Source organism: Hemiscyllium ocellatum, chromosome 43 (genome assembly GCF_020745735.1).
Source record: "Hemiscyllium ocellatum isolate sHemOce1 chromosome 43, sHemOce1.pat.X.cur, whole genome shotgun sequence".
Classification (NCBI taxonomy): domain Eukaryota; kingdom Metazoa; phylum Chordata; class Chondrichthyes; order Orectolobiformes; family Hemiscylliidae; genus Hemiscyllium; species Hemiscyllium ocellatum.
Window position 1 is genome coordinate 12,200,990 of NC_083443.1, and position 25,866 is coordinate 12,226,855.

Below are 25,866 nucleotides of genomic sequence, written 5' to 3' on the forward strand. Positions count from 1 at the left end.
AAACAGACTCTTCAGTCAAACTTATCCATGCTGAACAGGTTTCCGAAACTGAACTAGTCCCATTTGCTTGCATTTGGGCCATTTCCCTCTAAACTCTTCTTGTCCACATGCCTGCTCAAATGTCTTCTGATTGTGCTCATCTCTACCACTTTCTCTGGCCATGATTTGTCCGTGTTGGACTGGCATGGACAAAATTAAAATTCACACAACACCAGGTTATAGTCCAACAGATTTATTTGGAAGTACAGGCTTTCAAGGCGCTTCAAAAGCTAGTGCTTCCAACTAAACCTGTTGGACTATAACCTGGTGGATGATTTTTAACTTCTGCAAATGTGTTGCTGGTCAAAGCACAGCAGGTTAGGCAGCATCTCAGGAATAGAGAATTCGACGTTTCGAGCATAAGCCCTTCATCAGGAATAAGAGAGAGAGAGCCAAGCAGGCTGAGATAAAAGGTAGGGAGGAGGGACTAGGGGGAGGGGCGATGGAGGTGGGATAGGTGGAAGGAGGTCAAGGTGAGGGTGATAGGCCGGAGTGGGGTGGGGGCGGAGAGGTCAGGAAGAGGATTGCAGGTTAGGAGGGCGGTGCTGAGTTGAGGGAACCGACTGAGACAAGGTGGGGGGAGGGGAAATGAGGAAGCTGGAGAAATCTGAATTCATACCTTGTGGTTGGAGGGTTCCCAGGCGGAAGATGAGGCGATTTTTAACTTCCTCTGGCCATATACACACCACCCTCTGCATGAAAAAGTAGCCTCTCAGGTCGCTTTTAAATCTTTTTCCTCTCACCTAATACCTACACACTCTAGTTTTGGACTCAGCTACCCTGGGGAAAAGACCTTGGCTAGTCACCTTATCTATACCCCTCGTGACTTTATCAACCTCTATAAGGTCAGCCCTTAGCCTCCTGTGCTCCAGGAAAAAAATGTTGCAATCTATCCAGCACCTCATTATAATTCAAACCCTCCAGTTTCGGTAACATCATTGTAAATCTCTTTTGCACTCTGTCCCATCTAATAACGTCATTCTCAAAACAAATTGACCAGGCCTGTATGCAGTACCCTAAATGTGGTCATACAGTATCCTGTACAGCGGTACCATGACATGTACATGTACTCAGTGCTCTGACTGATGAAGGCAAGTTTGTCAAATACCATCTTCACCACCCTGTGACACCACTTTCAAGGAACTATGTACCTAAATCCCTAGATCTTTCCGTTCAATGGCACTACCCAGGGCCCTACCATTAACTGTAAAAGTTCTGGTTGTAAATTTGCTCGCTAAGCTGGAAGATTTATTTTCAGACATTTCGTCACCATGCTAAGTAACATCTTCAGTGAGTCTCAGAGGTTGGTAAATGGGGCACAAATTGATGTTTATTGATGGTGTTCCGGTTTGAATGCTAGGCCTCTAGGAATTCCCGTGCGAGTCTCTGTTTATGTCCTAGGATGGATGTGTTATCCAAGTCGAAGTGGTGTTCTTCTTTGTCTGTATGTAAGGATATTAGTGATAGTGAGTCATGTCTTTTGATGGCTAGTTGGTGTTCATGTATCCTGGTAGCTATTTTTTGCCAGTTTGTCCAATGTAGTGTTTGTTGCAGTCCTTGCATGGTATTTTGTAAAATTTGGTTGTTTGTAAAGGGTCCTTCACGTTCGTCAGCCGCTGTTTAAGTGTGTTGGTAGGTTTGTGGGCAACCATGATGCCAGGGGGTCTGAGTAAACTGGCAGTCATTTCAGAGATGTATGGTAATTTGGCTAGAGTTTCTGGGCGCGTTGTGTCTGCTTGTTTGGGTTTGTTGTTTAGGAATCAGCAAACTGTGTTTATTGGGTACTCGTTCTTCTTGAATATGCTGCATAGGTATTTTTCTTCTGCTGCTCGTAGTTCCTGGGTGCTGCAGTGTGTTGTGACCCATTTAAATAATGTCCTGATGCAGCTCCATTTGTGGGTGTTGGGATGATTGCTTCTGTAGTTAAGTTTTTGGTCTGTGTGTGTTGCTTTCCTGTAGACGCTGGTCTGAAGTTCTCCATTGTTCCACTGTGACATCTAGAAAAGGGAGTCTATTGTTATTCTCCTTCTCTTTTGTGAATTTTATGCTGGTGAGGGTATTGTTGATGACGTTGTAGGTTTTCTCTAATTTGTTCTGTTTTGTGATGACGAAGGTGTCATCCACGTAGCGGACTCAAAGTTTGGGTGAATTGTGGGAAGGGCTGTTTGTTCAAGTCTCTGCATTACTGCTTCTGCTAAGAAACCTGATATTGGTGATCCCATAGGTGTTCCGTTGATTTGTTTGTAGGTCTTGTCATTGAAGGTGAATTGGATGGTGAGGCATACGTCTACTAGTTTGAGGATGTTGTCGTTGCTGATAAAGTTGGTGCTGTCTGGTGTTTGTGTACTTGCTTCCTCTACTAGTGTGGCCAGTGTTCCTTTGTCAGGCTGATGTTAATTGATGTGAATAGGGCTGTTACCTCAAAGGAGACCATTATTTTGTCCTCTTCTATTTTGGTGTCTTGGATGTTATTCAGGAATTCTTGGGTGGAGTGAATGGAGTGGCATGAGTCTTCTACTAGTCTTCTTCTATTTCAGTTTTCAGTGGAATTCCTTAGTTAGCCTATATGTCAGTGTTCCAGGTGATGTGACTATGGGTTTGAGGGGGGCCTCTGGTTTGTGTACTTTAGGTAGTCCATAGAAGCGGGGTGAGTTGGATCCATCCAGTTTCATTTTTGGGTGATCTGTCTTGTTAATTTACCCTGATTTATGACGTTTCTTCAAAGAGGCCGTGATACAGTTTTCTAGCTGTGGAGTCAGGTCTATTACCATCTGTTAGTAAGGTCAATGTATTGTACATGTTTGGTAGTAGTACAAACACTTTTCTCAACAGACAAGGCATAATGAGTCTAAGTGTATGACAATATTATTAAAACTTTCAGCTCCTATTTCAGTGTAATATAGAACTCTGTTACGTACCAGGCAAAGTTTAATTAACACGAGCAGGAGCTGGGGTGACTACTAATTAATTTATAAATCTTTTATACCACCCTGGAGTTTAGGGTCTAAATAGCTGAATACAAAGGTAAAAGAAAATGGGTACATTAAGATATCCAAATTGAAGGAATGCAGAGACTTTGAAGGATATTACAACTGGATGAGCTACTGAAGTAGGGATGCATTTGATAATAAGGATGCAAATTTTAAATTCAGAACATTGTTTGGTCTTATCTTGATTCAACATTTCTCAGAGTTTGAAGTCCTGTATGAGCTTTGGCTGAGAGGAGTACAGGGCCTTGACCATGTTCATGATGCTTTCAGACCAATGCCAATTTCTCTGGATCTATTGGCTAATGAGAACAGCTAAAATTTATTCTGAGTTAGTTGATTTAGATTATCTACAATAAATTAGGAAATTGTTTCCATTGCTAATTGAGAATTTCTCGATTACTGACTCACAAAAACCATAATGAAAGAATTTTTGAGAATTTAACCTTTTTTGAGTAGCACAGTTACACCACAAAAAGATTCAACTCCAATAGCCCAGGTCAAGGTTGTATGAAGTGCAAACTTATATTCCATGCTCAAGTCAAAAACTACAACGTCTTTACTTGGGACTAAAATGCTACCCGCTGGGCCAGGTTGTGAAATGGAGGTAATTTGTGTTAGAAATTAGAATATGAATTTTATTCCCTAAACCATCTCTTCTGAAAATAATAATTTACACAAATCACCTTGGACTTTTGAGGAATAAATTTAATGGTTTCTAATTTAGCACTGAAGATACAGAACAATATATACAAAATATGTTGGAAATCTGAAACGAAGACAGAGAATGTGGAAGAACTCAGCAAGCCTGCCAGCATCAGTGGAATGAAATAGAGCTAATGTTTCAAGTCCAGTACAACTCTTCTTCAGTTGTTACAGACCAATATGTGTTGGAAGAGGAGATTGAGAAAAATAAACAAATAGCACCGAGGTCCAATATATTGTACTAATGCATGAGCACGTATGCAATACAATTAATATAAAAGCGCACCAGCAAAATCATCTCAACTCTGCTGAACCCAGTGATTTCTTCCAGTTGTCTGCATATCTACAAATTTTAAAAAAAGGTAGAACAGCATCTCATTTTTACTGGAGACAACTGTTGAACCATTAAAATATTAAGTTTAAAATGTTCTGCTAAATATCAATCCCTCGAATATTCTGGAAAGTAAGGTGGACTCAAGGTTCCTTTGTTCTGATTAGTGATTTATTTGTGTTTCTGCCCATTCAGATGTTGTTGTACATTGCGACCAATGGCAGGGAGAGGAGTTGTTGCAGTCCACCCCAAGGAGCAAAATGATCAAGATGGGACCTTGCTTACAGATTCAAATAGCTCAATGTAAGTGATGTGTTCTTAGTAATGAGAAAAAAAGGGATATTAATAGCAGTGTTTCTGATATAACGCAAATTCGCTGTAACCTGATTGATGAATTGGGGACACTGTTTCTAAAGCGCAAACTTTTAAAACATGTGTTGACTGTAATGTGCTTACAGGGCCAACACTTCAAGCGCTGTTTCTGAAGCGTGATTTTTCTACAATGCTGGGTTGCACAAGAACGCCACCATTGCATTGTAGAAGAACTACCTGTACTTCAGGGTTGACAAATGCAGTAGAATGTGCAGTATGTTACCAAAAAACTGCAGCATTTGTTTCCAAAGACCATGATACTGAGGTAGAAAAGCTTGAATGACTTATAATTGCCATCTGAACCCAGAGTATCTTCTGCCACCACACTGGTGAAGGATGTTGGCACAGTTAGCACCATTGATAGTTACCTGGAACTGGAAGCCAGTTTATTTGGATGCTTGGTGCCATTGACAACCAAGGAAACCTCACTACTCTCAATCCATTTGAAGTTCTGCTCATTGACACTCTGCCACTTCACTCAGCATCCTCAGCTCTCTGCTTGCCCATTCATTCTTCTCCTTCACTCAGCATCCTTCACTCTACGCTTGCCCATTGACTATTCTGCTCTCCTTCACACAGAATCTTCAGCTCTGTGCTCACCCAGTCACTTGTCTACTCCCCTTCACTCAGCATCTTCAGCTCCCTGCTTACCCATTCAATCCTCCACTCTCCTGCTTCACTCAGCATCCTCAGCTTCCTGCTCTCCTTCCCACTGTATTTGACTTCCCCACTCACAGCTTCATTCCCCCACTCACCACTTCACTCAATGTCTCAATTGTCCGTTCAGTACCTCTCTGCAACCTCACCTAAGTCCCTGATTGACCCACTCCCATCCCTCACTGAGTCTCTGTACCGCCTCACTCTCTCACTGCTTAACCATGAACTGCAGGGCAGTAGTGAGTGGAGGATTGGGAACATGGGCATCACATGTTAGAAATGGGGCAGTAAGCAAATTGCAATGCCAGGATTTGAATTCGTTTAAAATATTTGAAAAGAACAGTCATTTTATTACTCCTATTGCAGGCACCTTGCTATAGCACCCCTGGCAATTACATCACACGCAATGTGACTATGTGGGTGTTGGCTGTGCACCCTGCAGTTGCAACAGCAGCAGTGCAGCCTAAATAGAAAGGGCAATTGCACCACGTTTGATGAAGTCTCCCAGAGTCTGTTTAATTGTCAGTGTGACTCAGGCTGTTATAATATGTCTTGAAAAAGTCTACCATTAAAGACTGTGTTTCCATCTCACAGGAGATCAAAGATTTTAAGTAACAGGTGGTACAGTGGAGTTGAAGTCCAAAGGTCACCTGTTATCATACTAATAGTGGAGTGAGGTAGAAAAGCTTATGGTCTACCCCGTTTCTATTTCTTGTGTAATCTAATATTAATAGTGGAACCTTACAGTTTTACCCATAACCTGGATGTCAATCCAATAACTTTTGATTTACTCTGTTGAATTTCTGGTGGATTAATCCTTCTTACGGGTAATGTATTGGCAAGGGTAAGAAAAGGTGAAAATTAAGGATCAATAAATATGATTGTTATTCAGAGCTAGAAGTCAGGGTAAGTAGTACAAGCTGCTAGCCAAGTTAAGATTCAGGGTGAGTTTGAACGTTGACACTGAGGTTACAATAAGACCAGATGTTGAGATTGGAAATCAGAGAGAGTCCAGGTGTCAAGATTAGAGTTTAGAACACATCTTGGTATTAAGACTGGGGTGGAGGATAAAACTGGGTGTTGAGACTGGGGTTCATTACCTATCTGGATGTTAATACTGAGGTTTAGAGCACTCCTGGATATTGAGACAGAAACTTAGGATGCGTCCAGGTATTGAAGGTGGGTTTTCAGCAACTTTCTGGCTGTTGTGACTTGGGTTCAGGAAATCTCAGAATTATAGTTAGTATTCAGGTGCACAGATGTAATTGTTTATTGAGTTTCTGAGTCAAATTAGAATTTGTTCAAGTTATCCTTATATTTTGCTGTTGTAGGCATTAGGTTGAGTGATATCCAAATTACAAGCACTGGATTGAGTTACACAATCGAGAAGTTGTTTGAAAGCTCCCAATGTCTGTAAGGAAAATTGGGCTTATAATGTTGAACAGCAGCCCTCTTCTACTGCAACAGCCATAGACTCGCCAACTTTAAGGGCATTGGATAAACATATGGATAAAAATATAGGATAGACAGGCTTCAGATTGGTTCCACAGGTTTGCGCAACATCAAGGGCTGAAGGGCCTGTACTGTGCTGTAATGTTCTGTGTTCTGTCACTTTCTTTTAAGCCCTAATCCTTTTAATATGATCAAAATGTCTCCCATCAATTCTAATACCAATAGTTCAAGATTGGTGTCAGTTTAATTGTGAAACTTTATCACGTTAATTTTGTCTATTGGATATTTATCTGTGAGCTAACTTTTCCTAATGTTTTATTTTTAAGGGTCCCAGACTGTGAACACAATGATATTGAAGGAGCTAATAGCATACATTTCAGCTCAGCACTCCTATCTTTTGATTGTGGAGCCCACAAACTCTCAGCGCCTAGAGTCCATGCAATATGTGAACATTAATGAACTGCAACCAGGCATGGTAGTACACGCGCGACTCAAAGTTGTCCTCATTACTGTGATGTCAGGTCTGTGCCCTCTGATTTTTCCCACTTCTTTTCCTGGTGTTAGTTTCCTTTCTCTTCTGAATGATCAACAAGTCCACAATCCACAGGCACTTCTGCCTCCTACCCTAGAATCTAACTTAAAGTAATTATGAACACTAGGTAGTTTGGCTAGGATAGGATAGGATTATACAATTGTCTTCTCCAAACAACACTAAGGAGCGCAAATTCTGGTATTTCATCCTTCTCAAGCTAATTCTCATCTGAGTGGCAGCAAATTCAGCATAGACTGGAAATCAGTCGTTGCTGATTTGTCCAACCTTTTGGACATTAGACCTCTGTCCAAGGTTTTGATAATCTAATACCTCTTTATGTGCCTTGCTGTCAAGATTTTTTTAACATGTCACTGCTGAGTTACTTGGAACATTTTGCGACATTAAAAGTATAAAATAAAGACAAATTATTGTTGTTGATTTCTTTACCAAATGAAAGGCCGGTTGTTCCATGATATGCCTACCCTATCAATGGTTGGCAATCATGTGATATTCAGAGCAAAGGTTTTTTTAAAATGCTTATCATGGCGAAGACCATCTGCTGGAGAATAGAACACTGGTAAAGAATGACAATTTGCATTTGTATAGCTGTTTTACTTCATGTATTTTCCTGAGAAGCTGCACAAGAGTGTTTTGGAGAAAATATAACACTTAAGTGGTCAAGCAGTTAGCCAAAGATATGGACATTAAGGAATGACTTAAAGAAAAAAAACAAGAGATTTGCAGAGATTTAACAGAATTCCAACAGGCTAAAGTCATTGTTTCTAATGGAATAGTTTAAGGGAATAAGAAATGCACGAGAGACTATTCCCTGATTCTATAGTTTTCTCTTAATCAACATCATTTTATGATTCTATGATCATTAAAACAGACTGCCTGGTCATTGTCATTTTGCTGCTAGTGGGTTGCAGTTTTGGTTCCCTCCAATACAACTGTGATTACACGTCTAAAGTAGTTCATTGGCTGTAAAACAGTTGTGGTCGCAAAAAGCACTACAAAAACATAAGTGTTTTTCCTTCAAGTTTGAACTTTGACCTGGAGGTAAAAGACTGGTATTCCCACTAGTTCTCAGAAAAATTTTTGATGACAAACATTTTAATTCAACAGTTCAAAATTTATTCTGATGCTTATTCTACTCAAGCAAGGCTTCCTTACATTAGCGACATTTTAAGTTAAGCCTTGTATAGTTTTCAGTGTTAGGTATTATGTAATTTACATAAAAGAATAAAAGATCAGAGTGTGGAAAGCTCATGGAGAGCTGGTGCCAGGAAAGTTAAGGGACATGCAAGTAATCTGAATCATCCAGAGTTACCATGTCTGAATGCTACCCAGTGACCCAGACACAAATTGCATGTTTTTGTTGGGTGAGGACCAGCTCAAAATAAAGTTCAATATCATTTGATATCTGAACACTGGTCATTAACAAACAGATTCAAACACTTCCATTATTTGGTGTTTCTGATCAATAAAGTAGTTGCGCGTTACTGCAGCTAGTGGTGCACTGTATAATGTAACATTACCTTACATACAGAGAGCACCTACACATACCGTGGAAAGAAACAACAGAAGATAGTGCTGAGTGTGGAGCAAGTCAAAGGTCACCCAAGCACCTTGACACTTTGGGGAAGTAAGATTGCCTGGCACTCTCGGATTCAAAAGAAATTGGGTAAGAAAAGCACAGCATCTAAATTAGGGAATGGCAAAGGAATTATGATGGACATGTATGGAAGATTTAGATGGATAGTGTGCAAGAAATTACCAAGTTTAAATGATTTAAAGTGTGTGTAAGGAGTGACTGAAGAAAAATGATAGACTGTGTTTAAGAAAATTGGTGGAGTGTATATGTTTGGAGTGACAGAGGGAAATTGATTAAGGCTTTCTTAGGTGTGATTAAGGATAGATCTGTAAATGCACTGTTTAGGTAAGGAGTGATGAATAGTTAATAAGGATTGTTGTGTAATGATCATTGAATAGTAGGGAGCCTATTTTTCTATCCCAGTTTTCTTCCAATAATTCTGAAGCTGCTGTTTCTTGTTTGCTAAATCAAGATACTGAGAGTTATCAGACCATTTAACTAAGAGGCGAGTGGTGAATGTGGAGACTTGCTGAATCTTGTCCTCATAAAGTGTGACTGCAGAAACCAATGGCATTTGACCAGCAGCAGTATTCATGGCTGAGTTTTGCAATCAATAAGCTGCACTAACTAACCCTGACACAGATCAGTTAATTCAATGAAAACTGGACATTGCCCCTGTGATTTCCAGTTCTGGTTGGACAATGCTACATTTCTACTGTCTGTAACCAATTAATCTGATAGCTCTGCTTCTATTTACCATTGTTTAAGGTGTAGGTTTGCTCGCTGAGCTGTAGGTTTGATATCCAGACATTTCATTGCCTGGCTAGGTAACATCATCAGTGGCAACCTCCTCATGATGTCGCCACTGATGATGTTACCTAGCCAAGTAATGAAACATCTGGATATCAAACATACAGCTCAGCAAGCAAACCTACTCTAAACCTCAACCTTCACAAATCTTGCAAAAATTTACCATTGTATTTATTGTTAATATCTATGACCTATTATTGTTGCATCTCCTGGTATTTTAGGTCATGTTTGGGACTTCCGAGATCTGCTTGTCTTTCAAAATTCTATCACTGGAGACCTAGAACTGCACTCCACACCTTGGTCATCCTGCGAGTGCCTGTTTGATGATGATGAAAGAGCCATTGCATTCAGGAACAAGTACCAATCCAGTGACGCAGTATCTGTTAAAGTAATGGATCTTTCCACTCTGCTACATACCAGGTATTCAGGTGTGTACATAGCCATTTAATGGGCGACAGCATCATAATCAAGGGTCACTGAATGACAAGTTTTAGTTAAGAGTGAGGTTAGACATTTTAATATGAGAATTATCACTCCAATTTTTTTCTCCTTACCTTGTTTCATGCATCTTATCTAACATAGCTCATTTTTGTGTGTAAGTGCATAACAGTAAAACTTCTCAATCCTTATCCTGGGTTTCTGAGAAAAGAAAATTGAATTTCTGTAGCACCTTTGACAATACCACAATGTCCCAAAGTGAATGTCTGGTATTAAGAGCTAGTCTAGTAGCCATACAACACAGAAATGGACCTGGCAGTCCAACTCGTCCATGCTGACCAAGTTTCCCCAAACTAAACTAGTCCACTTGCCTGCATTTCACCCATATACCTCGAAACCTTTCCTATTCATGTACCACCTTCTGTGTGAAAATATTGCCCCTCAGGTCCTTTTTAAATCTCTGTCCTCTCACCTTAAAAGAATGTTCCCCCAGTTTTGAATTCTTTCTTCCTAGGCAGCAAACATTTGCTATTCACCTGATATATGTCCCTCATGATTTTATAAAACTCTCTAAGGTCACCCCTAAACTTCTAACGCCCCAGTAAAAAAAGGTTCCAGCCTATCCAGCCTCTGCTCATAACTCCAAGCCTCCAGTCCCAGCAACATCTTGGTAAATCTTTTCAGAACCCCCTCCTATTTAATAATATCCTTCCTAATGTTGACCATTTAACTATTTTGATTGTTGTAAATACCCATATGGTTTACTAATGTCCTTAAGGAAAGGGAATATGCAATCCTTACCATGTTTGGTATGCATATGACTCCAGACCCACTGAAATGTAAGTTGACTTCTAGCCACCCTCTGAAATGGCCAAGCAAGCCACTCAGTTCCAGGGCAATTGAGAATGGGCAGTAAATGCTCACCCAGTCAGCAATGCCCCCATCCCATGAACAAATTAAGAAGAAAAAGTTGATGGTAAGCAGAACTCTATAGACAAATTAGCCTAACATTGTAATAGGGGAAATGTTAGCATCCATTATTAAGTAAATAGTTAGTATGACACTTAGGAAATCATAATACAATCAGGCAGAGTCAGCATGGTTTCGTGAAAAGGAAACCATGTTTGACAAATTTATTGAGGTCCTCTGAGAATACAATAAGCTGGCTGGCTAAAGAGGAGACAGTAGATATCGCACATTTGGAATTCTAAAAGCCGCTACGTGGAAAGTTACGGTACAAGATAAGAGTTCGTGATCTGCATGCGATATGGTACTCCGGATACTGGATTGGCTTATTGACAGGAAGCAGAGAGTTCGGCTAAATGCTCCTTGGCTTCATACTGGCTGCATGTGTTCATAACATGAATCTGATGCCCTCACTTTGTCAGTTTTTTTTTCCATCTTCCTTGAATGGATGAATTAGGAACAGGAGTTGCCATTCAGCCTGCTCTTCCACTCAGTAAGGTCATGGTTGATCTGCTCTTGTGTTAAATTTCACTCCTGACAACCTTTTGATTCCATTGCACAACAAAACTTGCCTTAAGATTTCTAAATGACCCCCCCACATCTACCACCTTCTGAAATGGAATTCCAAATTGCTTAATTTTTGAGAGAAAGGTTTTTCCTCATTTTTGTCCTTAAAAGGCAAATTCTAACTTTAAAACAGCGTCCCCAAGCCTACACTCACACACAAGAAGAAGTATCATTGTTGTTGGTAGTTGCACACATCCAGACAATTAGGAAATATCCTATCACACTCCTGACCTGTGATTGGTAGATGGTAGATAGGCTTTGGGGAGTCAGGTGATGAGTTATTTGCTGAAGTATTCCCAGCCTCTGATGTGCTTATTGTAGCCACTGTATTTACTTGGTTAGTCCAGTTCAGTTTCTGGATTTGGTTGGAGAGAGCAAAGACGTGGTAGGTAAATTTTCAGATGATACTAAACTAGATACAAGGCATGTTGTGAAGAAGAGATAAGATGGTTCCAAATGGATATAGATAGGTTGATTGAGTGGTCATCCTTTTAGAACAGAGGTGAATTTTTTTTCTCGCTTTGGAACTGTACCTCAGGAGAGCGTGGAGGCTGGATCATTCAATATTTTTAAGACTGAGGTAGAGAAATTTTTGTGAGGCAAGAGTCTTAAAAGTTATTGGAAGCTGATAGAAATGTGGAATTCAGAACACAAATAGATCAGTCATGATCTTATTTTATGGTCGTGCAGGTTCAAGGTTCCAAATGGTCTGCTACTAGCTTGTATGTTCATATGTAATTTTGACACATTTTGTAATATTATCAGTGATATAGAATATTCCAAATATTCACAAACATTTACATGAAAAAATGTCTTATCTCTATTCCAAATTATTTTCCCCTTATCCTGAGACAGTGCTCCCTTATTCTAGATTCTAGAGGAAACAATATCTTAGTATCTACTCTGTCAACTGCCATCATAATTTGGAATATTCGAGTAAGATTACCACTCATTCTTCAGAATACCAGAAAATATAGACCCAATTTACTCAACTCCTTAGCACAGGACAACCCATTCTTTCCAGAGACTAATCTAATAAACCTTTGTTGTATTGGTTCTACTGCAAATATATCCTTCCTGAAATACAAATACCTAAACTGCTATCGATATTCCAGATGTAATCTCAAAAAAGCCCCTAACAATTGTTGCAGATTTCTTTCATCTTGTGCATCATACCCTTTGTAGTAGAGGCCAACATTCCATTTGCTTTCCCAATTCTTTGCTGTACCTGTATGTTAACGCTTTGTGTTTCTACAGTGATAACATCAAAGTTTCTCTGACAATTAACACACACAAGTTGTACACTTTATAAAAAGTTATTGATTTTTTTTATTCATATGGCTAAAGTGGCCCTTCTCACATTATGCTCCATCAACAAATGGACTTTATTGCTCATTTGTTTAACCTGTCTATCCTTTTGCAATTTCTTTGTGGCCTCTTTGCAGCTTGTATTTCCACCTAGATTCGTACAGTTAACAAGAATTACTCTCCAGTCATAAATTTGGTTTGTAACTAGTTGAGACCTAGCATTGATCTTTCTAAAATTACACAAATCACATGAAAATTCCCCATTTTCCTTACTTTTTGTTTCCTATCTTGGAATTAATTCTGTCTCCATGATGATCTTATCACTCCCCAATCCAGGAACCTTTCAATATCAATCTTTTGTATGGTACCCAACTGAATGATTTTGAAAATCCTTGCATATTACAATAACTGGTTCTCCTTTATCTCCCCTACTAGAGTCATAGAGATGTACAGCACAGAAACAGTCCAACCTGTCCATGCTGACCAGATAACCCAACCCAATCTAGTCCCACCTGCCAACACTTGGCCCATATTCCCTCCAAACCCTTTCTGTTCATATACCCATCCAGATGTATTTTTAATGTTGCAATTGTACCAGCCTCCGCCACTTCTTCTGGCAGCTCATTCCATATACGTACCACCTTCTGCGTGAAAAAGTTGCCCCTTAGGTCTCTTTTATATCTTTCCCCTCTCACCCTAAACCTATGCCCTCTAGTTCTGGACTCTCTCACCCCAGGGAAAAGACTTTGTCTATTTATCCTATCCATGCCCCTCCTGATTTTGTAAACCTCTATAAGGTCACCCTTCAACCTCCGACGATCCAGGGAAAACAGCCATAGCCTATTCAACCTCTCCCTATAGCTCAAATCCTCCAACCCTGGCAACATCCTTGTAAATCTTTTCTCAACCCTTTCAAGTTTCACAATATTCTTCTGATAGGAAGGACTTATCAAACAGGATTTCCCTTTTGTAAAACCACATTGATTTGTTCTAACCATGCTATACTTTTCTAATTATGTTGTTAAGTATTTTTTAATTATCGATTCCAACATTTTCCTAGTGATTGATTAGGATTCCAAGCTAGTTAACTTCACTATTTCTCTCTTTACAGGAACTGTTCAATTAAAGACCCACATAGCAGCAATGCAGTGGCATATCCATTCCACCCATATCCCCTTGTTCAAAATTGACGCCTTTACTCCAGTGGAGTCAGCCTTTGGCTCACTGATCCATCTTACATACTCCGGCTGTGGAAGCTGTGGCTCTGAATTGGGAGTTGATGAAAATGGTATCTACCAGCAGTGCATTCCATGCCTACCAAAGAGCACTGTGCAAATCTTTTACAGGTAAGAATTCTGACAAAAGTTCATTCCAAAGGTTCCCATCACATGAGGACATAGTACCCATGGTAAAAGATAGTGTGTTGCAAGTCACTACATTGATGATGCAATAAGTTCAAAACTTATAAGAAGAAGCATAGAGTCATAGAGATATTCAGCATGGAAACAGACCGTTTGGTCCAACTTGTCCATGCCGACCAGATATCTTAAATAAATCCAGTCCCATTTGCCAGCATTTGATCCATATCCCTCTAAACACTTCCTATTCATATACCCATCCAGATGCTTTTTAAAAGTTGTAATTGTACCAGCCTCCACTATCTCCTATGGTAGTTCATTCCATGTGTGAAAAGGTTGCCCCTTCAATCCTTTTAAAGTCTTTCCCTTCTCACCCTAAACCTATGCCCTCTAGTTTTGGACTCCCCCATCCCAGGGAAAAGACGTTATCTATTTACCCTATCTGTGTCCTACATGATTTTACAGACCATCTATAAGACCTCTATAAGACCATCCCTCAGCCTCCGACGGTCCGGGAAAATAGCCCCAGCCTATTCAGCCTTTCCCTGTAGCTCAAATACTCCAACCCTGGCAACATCCTTTTCTGAATCCTTTCAAGTTTCACAACATTTTAAATCTTTTCTGAATCCTTTCATGTTTCACAACATTTTTCCTTTAGCAGGGAGAACAGAATTGCACACAGTATTCCAAAAGTGGCCAAACCAATTTCCTGTACAGCCACAACATGACCTGCCAACTCCTATAATCAATGCTCTGACTAATAAAGGCAAGTATACCAAATGCCTTCTTCACTATGCTATCTACCTGCAACTCTACTTTGAAGAAACTATAAACCTGCACTCCAAGGTCCCTTTGTTCAGCAACACTCCCCAGGACCTTACTATTAAGTGTATAAGTCCTGCTCTGATTTGCCTTTCCAAAATGCAGCACCTCACAATTATCTAAATTAAACTCCATCTGCCACTCCTCAGCCCAATGGTCCATCTGTTCAAGATCCCGTTGTACTCTGAGGTCCACTACACCTCCAATTTTGTTGTCATCTGCAAATTTACTAACCATATCTCCTATGTTTCCAAATCATTTGTAAAATTATAAAAAGCAGTGGACCCAGCACTGATCCTTGTGGTATACCACTGCTCACAGATCTCCAGTCTGAAAAGCAACCTTCCACTACCCCCTGTCTCCCACCTACAAGCCCGTTCTGTATCCATACAGCTATTTCTCCCTCTATTCCGAGTGACCTAACTTTGCTAAGCAGTACAGATAATTGTGAATAATATGTATTAGGCAATCTAAAGCTAGAGACCATGAGGATAAACTAGTAATACACCCAGGAGGGATTTATTTCCTCAGTATTGGGAATAGGTAGCCCTTAAAAATACCAACATGAAGAAATCTGTAAGAAATCGGACAATTTCTGGGATTTCTTGAAGTATTCTAAAAAAGCGTAGTGTGTTACAGTTTACTGACAGTTTACGAAACATTAGCTGACATTATAGAGAGAAGGTAAGGAAGCTTTTAACAGAGATAAGAGGTGGTTATTTTGCTAGGCAAACTGGTTTATGGGAGGCTTTTGTTCTGAAAATTACCTATGGGAATTGAGGTTAGTGGTTTTGCAGTGTTAAGGAATCTGATATAGTCAAAGAGGATTTCTAACTGACTTTTATGTGGACTCAAATCTGACTTGAAAATCTCATCAGTTCTTCTGCTATAAGCTTTCCAATGCCATTGACAAGAAATGGATGTTCTGTGAGAAATGTTCCCATTCTTTTAAGAGTGGACTCTTGGTCCACCATGTTTTTCCTTTTCATTTTTCATAAAACCTATATCATTTCAGCAGAGCTGAATCATCTTGCCGTTTGTGTGAATGTTGTATTTAGGATTCATAGAATCAGACAGCACTAAAGATCTATTGAATCTGTAGTGCCAAAGCTACAAAGTCAGAAGTCACAAGACACCAGGTTATAGTCCAACAGGTTTATTTGAAATCACAAGCTTTCAGAGCATTGTTCATTTGTCAAGTGAAGGCACAGTTCACCTGATGACGGAGCAGCGCTCTGAAAGCTTTTGATTTAAAATAAACCTGTTGGACTATAACCTGGTGTCATGTGACTTCTGACTTTGTCCACGCCAGTTCAACACTGGCACCTCCGGATCATTGCCAAAGCTACACTAAAGGGTTGAAGGGGTTTTAGCTTCATTCTGCATAGAAGCTCAGTTGTTACCAGTTTTGTCATTTACTATAAGCTTGCTTCCATAAATGAGTTTCTTTTGAATTAACTATAGAGGCCTTGTGGACATTTCTTTTATTCTGAATATAATACAAAAAAGAGAAACAAGAAACATTTCGAAGACTGAATAAATATTTACGCTTTTGATACAATATGGTAATCAGAGCACTTAGGCTTGTTTAGCAGAGCACTCGTTTCATTACAGTTGTGGGAATGTGAAATTTCCTACTGTGTAGAGCAGGATGAATAAGAGAGAGAGTCTGAAAAGCAAGATAAATATTTGAAGAAAAACATCTCATGCAGGAGTCTTGTGTGGACTTGCATAAACACTGGCAAAGATCTCTGAGGCTAAATGGCCTGCGTATTTATTGTAATTTTTTTGTAGTTCTATTTAACATGTCAACCAAAGTTCTTCATATTTCATCGTTCTGTTTAAAATTGCTGTTTGCAGATGTGGTGAGATAACTGGACCAAAACTGAGTCTTTTGAAATTGTCCTGCCATAAATCCAGCAAATTTGTGGTGAATTTTCTGGAAATCCAGCCAATTACATCAGAATTCTACAGGGCCTTATGAGAACCAAAACATCCACTGTCCTTCAATAGATCAGTGGTATTTGAGGAGATGGGCATTTATAATGCCACAGGTTGCAATACTCTAGGCATGGCCAGATTGATTTACGATTGCTGACCAGGATGCCGAGTGAAAGCCTGCCTGCTAGTCTGAAGGAACTGTTTGGGAATCTAGACCACTGAAACTTTGGCATATTCCACTGTAGTCATTCCCAGCCTCTTGATTCACATCCTCAAGAGGCCCTGTTTTGTTACGATCCAGTAGGGTGATAACTTTCAAAAAAAGAATGAATTCCCAATGACTGATTTAAAGGAATCACACAAGAAGATTTCGATTTTAAGATATTCAAGCAAAAAGTAATATCAACTAATCTTTACTCACAAGGCAATAAGAATATGATCTTCAGAAAGATTATCCTCATTAATGTCTGTAAATGACCAGTAGCCTCGTGTGTATGTATGAAGGGCTCCTGCCCGAAATGTCAATTTTCCTGCTTCTTGGATGCTACCTGACCTGTTGTGCTTTTCCAGCAAAAGTCATGGAGGAGGAGGAGGGCATGGGTGATGTTCTGGACATAAATGGAGAGTTCCTGGATCAAGGGGACAGGATGGAGTTGAAATATGAGAAGATGAGTTCAGTGGGGCAAGAGCAGGTCAACCGGGGCAGTCAGATTTGTGGATTTTGGGTAAGAGGTAGAATCAGGCGGTGCAGGTTTGTGAAACTATGAGGTTGGAGGCTGTGGATAGGAGATTGCCTGAGGTTTGGGAGATGATGGTTTGATGATGAGAGGTGGTGTCATAGCTGACGGGGTGGTAGAAGGAAGTGTCATTGAGTTGGCAGCTGGCTTCAGTGAGGTCAGTGCACCATACTACCACTGTGCCCCCCCCCCTTTGTCTTGTCTGTGGATTGATGGTGAGGTTGAGGTTGGAGTGAGGAGAGTGGAGGGCTGCATGTTGTGAGAGTCAGAGATTGGAGTGGGTGAGAGGGGTAGACAAGTTGAGGCGGCCAATGTCATAACGGCAGTTGGAGATATAGGGGTCAAGGGAGGGTAAGTGCCAGCATAGGGTGTCCAAAAAGATGGAGAGATGGAGTATGTTGGAGGTGGGCAAAAGGGTCTTCAGAGGGTGGGGGAGAGTTGTGATTGAAAAAGTAACCACGGAGACAGAAACAGCAGGAGAAAAGTTGAATGTTGCAACATGTGCAGAATTTGTTGACCCGGGCATGTAGTGGGATGAAGGTGAGACCTTTACTGAGGACTGATCATTCATCCTGATTGAGGGGGAGGTCTGGGAGAAATGGTGAATACCCGGCAGGGCTTGGGCCTGGGGCTGTTTCCTTTCTCTCTGTACCTCTGTGCAACATCTCTAAAACAGATTTCATCACCTGTTATTCTCTTTCTCTCTGTTTCTCTCTGTATCTCTGTGCAAAGAAAGTGCTTCTGCTTTTGTTTTCAGATATTAAAATCTAATATATGTATTTTGGTAGCATTGACCTGGGTACCCAATTCCAGTGCCAACAAAACCGTATAATCATCCTGTCGGGCAAAACACATAGCATGCCTCTTCATTACACTACTTTCCCTCCAGTTAAAGATACACAGTCATCTTGTAAAACCACAAATTCATAACCATCAGTACAGTGCACTTAGCCAGAAGAGATATCAGAAAATCCATGCACATTGCCAGTCAGTAAGAAGGAATGTATGAGATTGCTTGAACTGTCAACTTGACATGATGTTTTCTTTATGTTCTTCCAGGCCCACAGTCCTTGTACTAACAGACCAAGATTCCCAGATTGATGTTCTTATCTCATCCAAACTCATGGAAAAGATATTTCTCAATATTCCTCCTGCTTCGCTGAGCAAACCCATAGGTAACCCAACTTGTATCTTAGGTAAAGTGTATTATAAGGATGGTCAGATAGTAGGAGGGAAGTGAAGAAGATAGACAGTTTTATTTCAGGAGGGAATTTGTGACCTTAAAACCTTGGTAGCTGAAGGCATGCCCAATCAGAAGCATTTAAAATCATAAATATTCAAGAGGCCAGAATTGGACAGGGTCAGATGTCTAGGAATGTTGAATAGCTAGCATATGTTGGACAGTTAGGGAGAAGTGAAGCTATGAAGGAACCTGGCAGGAAAAAGATAGCGAATTTTAAAATTGAGACATTACTTAGCAGGGAACCATGATAGGTTTAAGGAGAAGTGACGGATCAGTATTATTATTGCTTGACAATTAAGCCAGAGAGGTCATGTTTTGGAATATGGTGTGCAATTTTGGTCTCCCTCCTATAGGAAGGATGTTGTGAAATTTGAAAGGGTTCAGAAAAGATTTACAGGGTTGGAGTGTTTGAGCTGTAATAGCCTGGGGCTGTTTTCTCTGGAGGGTTGGAGGCTGAGGGGTGGCCTTATAGAGGTTTATAAAATCATGAGGGGCATGGATAGGGTAAATAGACAAGATCTTTTCCCTGGGGTGGGGTAGTCCAGAACTAGAGGGCTGGTGGAGGCTGGTACAAATACAACATTTAAAAAGCATCCGGAATAGTATATGAATCAGAAGGGTTTAGAGGGATATGGGCCGGGTGTTGGCTGGTGGGACTACATTAGGTTAGAATATCTGGTCGGCATGGATGAGTATGGAAGGGTCTGTTTCCATACTGTGCATCTCAATGAGTATGTTCTGGGACCCAAGTTGGAATAATGCCACAACAGATGGCGGAATTTGAATTCAATAAAAAAAAATTTGGAGTTAAGAATCTATTAATGCCCATGAAACTACTGTCGATTGTCAGAAAAACCTATCAGGCTCTCCAGTGCACTTCAGAAAAGGAAGTCTGCCATTGTCACCCAGTGTGGTCTACGTGTGAATCCAGACAATGTGGTTGACTCTCAACTACCCTCTGAAATGGCCTAGAAAGCAGCTCAGTTGTACCAATCATAACAAAGTCTCCTACAAAGAGGTGAAACCGGATAGATAACCTGGCATCGAAGCAGCCACTGGAAAAGACAATGGCAGAAACAACCCTGACCACCCTGCAAAGTCCTTACTAATGTCTGGGGCTAGTGCCAGAATTGGGAGCGCTGTCTTGTAATAGCTTGACATATTCAAACTCATGGAATCATAGCTTGCAGACAATGTCCCATACACCATCATCAGTGGTATGTAACCGGGAGAGAATTGTCCTGTGGGAGTCCTCAACATTGACTCTGGACCTCATGGAGTCTCATGCCTTCAGGTTAAACCTGCGCAAGGAAACCTCCTGCTGATTCCATGTTACCAACCTCCCTTGGCTTATGAAACAATACTCCTCCCTGTTAAACAACACTTGAGGGAAGCACGGATGCAAAATGTACTCTGGGTGGGGGATTCCAATGTCCATGATCAAATGTGGTTCGACAGCAGCACTACTGATCTGACTCAGGTTCTCACAGACATAGTGCTAGAATGGGTTTGCAGCAGACAGTGAGGGAGCCAACAAGAGGGAAAACATACTTGATCTAATCCTTATCAATCTGCATCTGTCCATGATAGCATTAGTTAGAGTGACCAACACACAGTCCTTGTAGAGACTTATGTATGTAGTTGGGGTGATGCCCCTTTAAGAGACTCTCAAGTGAGCTGGGACCTCAGTCTAGACCCTGCTGTGAAGATGTAAGAATCTAAAAATAAAGTGTTCCTGTTCACAGTTTTACCTGGCCTACCTGGTTTGGAATTCCTGCTTAAAGAGAAAGCAACCAATAACAAAGTCCCATTTTCACATTGGGAATACCCTCCAGCCTGTTGTGTGGCACTTCACCGTGCTAAATGGGAAAGACTTCAAATAGATCTAGCAATTCAAGTCTGAGCATCCAAAATTGTGCTCCAATTTAATATAATCTGCAACCTCATGTCCCAGCATATTCCCCACTCAACCACTAAATCAAGCCAGGGATTAACCCTGGTTCAATGGAGAGTTCAGGAGTGCATACCAGGAGCAGCACCAGGCATACATGAAAGTAAGATGTCAACCTGGTGAAACTATTATATAGGACTACTTCTGTGCCAAACAGCATAAGCAAAAAGTAATAGACAGAGCTAAGCAATCCCAAAACCAACAGGCCAGCAATCTTGCCACATTCAGTCATGAATGGTAGAGAACAATTTTATCAACTCCCTGGAGGAGGAGGCTCAACCTCAATGATGGAAGAGCTTAGCACATCGGTGCAACGGGTAAGGCTGAAGCATTCACGGCAGTCTTCAGTTAGAAGTGCTAACTGGATGACCCATGTTGGCCTCTTCCACTGGTCCCCAGCCATATGGATGCCAGTCTTCAGCCAATTCACTTCACTCCACAATTGGAGGCACTGGATACTGCAAAGACTATGGGCCCTTACAATATTCTGGCAATAATACTGAAGACTTGTGCTCTAGAACTTGCCGCTCCCCTAGCCAAACTGTTCCAGTACAGTTACAACACTGGTATCCACTTGAGAACATAGAAAATTGCCCAGGTATCTTTGTACACAAAAAAACATATCAGTTAAATGATGGAAGGTGTCATCAACAGTACTGTCAAGGAGCACCTGCTCAGCAAAAACCTGCTCCATCACTGTTTAGACAGTTCGGGTCACTCAACTCCTGACGTCATTACAGCCTTGGCTCAAATATAAACAAAAGAGCTAATTCCAAAGATGAGGTGACAGTGACAGCCCTTGACAGTGCCACGTTTGACTGATTGTGGCATCAAAGAGCCCTAGCGAAACTGGAATCAATGGGAATCAAGGGGCGAACTCCCCACTGGTTGGAATCATACAAGGTGCACAGGCCAATGGCTATGATTGTGGAGGTTAGTCATCTCAGCTCCAGGACATCTCTGCAGGAGTTCCTTGGGGTAGTGTTCTAGGTGCTTAAATGAGGAAACTGAAGCAGAGAGTTTTTGAGAGAGAATTGTAGAACTTGAGGTCCAGACAACTGAAGACGAGGCCATTAACACTGGGATGATTAAAATTGGGGATGCTTAAGAATTAGCAGTCATAGAGTCATACAGGATTGAAACAGACCCTTTAGTCCAACTCATCTACGCCAACCATATTCCCAAACTAAACTAGTCACATTTGCCTGCGTTTGGCCCATATCCCTCCAAACTTGCCATATTCATGTACTGTACTTATCTAAATATCTTTTAAACGTGGTAATTGAACTTACATCCACCACTTCCTCTGGCAGTTCCATACAGGAACATTTGTTTTGTGGAAAAGGTTGCCTCTCATATAAAAATATGCCCCCTAGTTTTGAACTCCCCCACTCTGGGGAAAATACTTTTTCTTTGCCTTTCATGATTTTATAAACCTCTGTAACCCCACCCCTCAACATCCTACTTTCCAGTGAAAAAATTCCCAGCATATCCAGCCTTTGTATATAACTCAAACCCTCCATTCCTGGCAACATCCTAGTAAATCTTATCTGTAAGTGGATAGCTCAGAGAGTTTTGGGACTAGGAGATTGTAGAGACAGGGATAGAGGAGAGCATGAGGGGTTTGAAAAGGATAAGAATTTTAAATCTTGAGTTGTACAAGTGGGATCCAGCATAGCTATTTGAATACAGGGGTATTGTGAGAGTAAGCATACAGTCTGCAGAATTTTGAATGACATTAAGTTTGCAGAGTGGAATGTAGGGCCCAACATGAAATGTCTCATCTCATCAAATCTAAATGAGGGTTTCCTCAACAAATGAACTGCAATAGAGCAGATTCTATTAACGTTGTGGTGTTGGAAGTAGGCAATATTATTGATAACACATATATAAAATTGAAAGCTGAAATTGTGTCTGAGACCAGTGTTACTTGGAAATAGGAAATCAACAGTGTCCAGTGACATTCTAATTCAAACAAAATTCATTACTCTAAATTTTCTAATATCATCGATCCGATTTTTAAAGTTCAAAGACTTCAATTGGATCCATCACCCAGTGGTCTAAAACCTAAACAGATTCAAGTCAAGCCAGGATAAGCAAGCTCCATCACTGAGACCTCTGGATAATTAACTTCTTACGAACATGCATCTCTTCTCCAGATTTAGTAACAGACTAATCATTTTAAACATAGCAAACGAGGAGACAGTTGCTTGGCATCATGGATTTGCATTCACTCAGTAAATAAAATGTGAGCAGTATTCATCAGTAATGTTATAAGTAAGATTATTTGTTGTTCCAGAGTTAGGTCAGCAGAGCTGCTGCATTTAAGTTCTTGTTCTGTTCCACAATAGAAAACAATATAAAAATTAGCAGTGTCTAGATGACTCTGAGATTAATCACAAAAATGATGTATTTGTGTGTTGCAGGTCCATCTGATAATGTGACATATGGGATGGTGGTAGCAGATTTGTGCTGTTCATTGTTTGCAGACCCTACTGACTGTTACACACTGACTTTGCAAAGCCAGTTTCATCTGGATGAAAACAGCATCACCATGAATCAGGAATTCTATTTGTTGGATTTCTGCCCTGACCATTACCCTCTAAGCTTGTTGGAAACTGAAAGGTGAATTTATCAATCCCAAGACTCCCAGGTGTGGTTGGGCTGCTATGTAACAGGTGATGTTGATATAGGGGAATGCTATTTATTACTTTTCATTTTCAGGGCATGGACATCATTGGCAAAGGCAGCATTTATTTCTCATCCATAGTTTCTCTTGCACAGGTGTTGGTGGCCTTCAAACTCTACAATTCGAGATGAAGGTACTCCTACAGTGCAAATTGGGATCTTTGTAACTTGAAGGGAAACTTGGAAGTGATGGTTTTTCCATGCATATTCTGTAATTTTCCATATAGGTTGTGGAGCTCACAGGTTCTGGAATTGGCAGCTTACCCTCTGCATCCTATAGATTGTGCATGCAAGTGGATCCTGATAACAAAGAGAGTAAATGCTACAACTCCACGGGTTTGAGAAAGGTTCCAAGCTTGACGCTGAATCTACCCTTAATGCTTGAGATCTCAGAACATAAAAGGGCATCTCGTTTCTCCCAGATTTCTATAATTGCGGAGATGCCACCATGTGGGAGTGCTGATGACACTGTGGACAGCTAACTTGCTGCATTTTCTCATGGTAAGAGCAGACACGCTCCTGACATTATTGCTTTGTCAGCCAGCCCAAAATTTTCTGTCCGTGCCAAGATGTTGCAGTCTGAAGCTGGGTCATCATGTTCAGAGCTCTCAATGGCAGGCAAGGGCACCTTGTAATTGTCACAAAGCGAATGCATAAAGGTGTATCGTTCATTTTTGATTGTACAGCTGGATATATTCTTTGATAAAGATTTTATATAAAGGATTTTGCTGTTGGTTTTTATTATTGGATTGTGGCTAAGGAAACCTATGATTGGACTTCTGAATGGAAATGCAGCATTTGAAAATCCAAAACAATCAGGAGAAGTTGTCTCAGTGCCTCTACGCTTCCCATTGCCATTGTGACAGAGGATGATGGCCCTCCTCTGCGTTACTGTGTCCATCAAAACCTTCAGTTCCCTGTTAACAAAGCAAGATGACATTTTCCCCTTCTCTGCCATTTGCAGAAAAAAATGTCAGTCACCATGCAGGGCAGCTCCAAACCCACAGTGCTTCTCCAGGGGCGCTTGATGGCTCATGCATCAGGGATAATGGTCATTTCTGGGATATTCTGGATTTCCAGAAAATGTTCTTCTGGTGTGACAACTGGTACAATTAGGCTAGCATTCCACTAGAGGGGTGTCATAGGGGTGAGGGAGATAGTTAATGAGATGAGTTCAGAATAATATGGCAAGGAATCTCCTTTAATCGTCGCAGTGAGAAATCCTTCAATGAAACTTAACAAAACTGACCCAGCCAAAGTAGGAGAAGATTCAGCCCGTGGAAATGACAGCTCTCTAGCATGGAAATTCAAAATAGGAAAGATGGTATAACTATTTTCAGAAAGAAACTTATCAGGCATTACTATGTTTTCAATGAGTTTGTTCGCTCAGATGCTGCTATTAAATATATATTATCCCATTGCATTTTATTCCATCAAAGTTGAATTCATTAAAAAACTGATGTGGAGGAGCCAGTGTTGGACTAGGGTGGACAAAGTTAAAAATCAGACAACAGGTTATAGACCAACAGCTTTAGTTAGGAGAAAGTGAGGACTGCAGATGCTGGAGACCAGAGTTGAAAAATGTGGTGCTGGAAAAACACAGCAGACCAGGCAGCATCCGAGGAGCAGGAGAATCGACGTTTCGGGCATAAGCTGGGCATATGATTCCTGAAGAAGGGCTTATGCCCAAAACGTTGATTCTCCTGCTCCTCGGATGCTGCCTGGTCTGCTGTGTTTTTCCAGCACCACATTTTGCAACAGGTTTAGTTGGCAGCACTAGCTTTTGGAGCGCTGCTCTCAGGTAGCTGTGGGACAGATCATAAGACACAGAATTCATAGCAACTCAAATGATACATTGAACAAACCTTCCAAAGATACAGAAAGCTAACACACCAGGACATCCCATCATATCAGGCAATGGGACCCTGTGTGAGAACCTCTCTGGCTATGTCGAGGGCATTTTGGAATCCATTGTACAGGGGACCCCAGCTTCTGTCACAAAACTACAGATTTCTTTCAAAAACTCAGCACCTAAGGACTAGTCAAACCGGGAAAATTCCTCATCATAATGGGTGTTTCTGCACTCGGCACCAGCATCACCCACAATGACAGCATCACTACAACAGCCTCAATACTCAATACCAACAACTGCCAATCTCCAAGCACCATCCTATAACTCACCCGCTTCATTCTCGACCACAACGTTTTCACCTTTGACAACCAGTTCTTCATCCAGACACACACAACAGCCATGGGGAGCAAAGTTGCACCCCAATATGCCAACATTTTCATGCACAAGTTCAAACAAGACTTCTTTGCTGCACAGGACCTCCAACACTACACACCAGATATATTGACAAACTTTTTC

At 40.8% G+C, this 25,866-nt stretch overlaps 1 protein-coding gene across 2 annotated transcripts in view; it reads left to right on the forward strand.

Moving 5' to 3' along the window:
• Window positions 1–24,221, forward strand: part of shld2 (shieldin complex subunit 2) — a 97,358-nt gene extending 73,137 nt beyond the window's left edge. For both annotated transcript variants that reach the window (XM_060854292.1, XM_060854293.1), the window contains exons 3-9: window positions 4,258–4,365; window positions 6,870–7,064; window positions 8,625–8,759; window positions 9,701–9,907; window positions 13,870–14,104; window positions 18,676–18,791; window positions 23,237–24,221. In XM_060854292.1, coding sequence (XP_060710275.1) covers window positions 4,258–4,365; window positions 6,870–7,064; window positions 8,625–8,759; window positions 9,701–9,907; window positions 13,870–14,104; window positions 18,676–18,791; window positions 23,237–23,439 — 1,199 coding nt within the window. In that variant the 3' untranslated portion in view covers window positions 23,440–24,221. The remainder of the gene's footprint in view (window positions 1–4,257; window positions 4,366–6,869; window positions 7,065–8,624; window positions 8,760–9,700; window positions 9,908–13,869; window positions 14,105–18,675; window positions 18,792–23,236) is intronic.
• The last annotated feature ends 1,645 nt before the right edge of the window (window positions 24,222–25,866 follow it).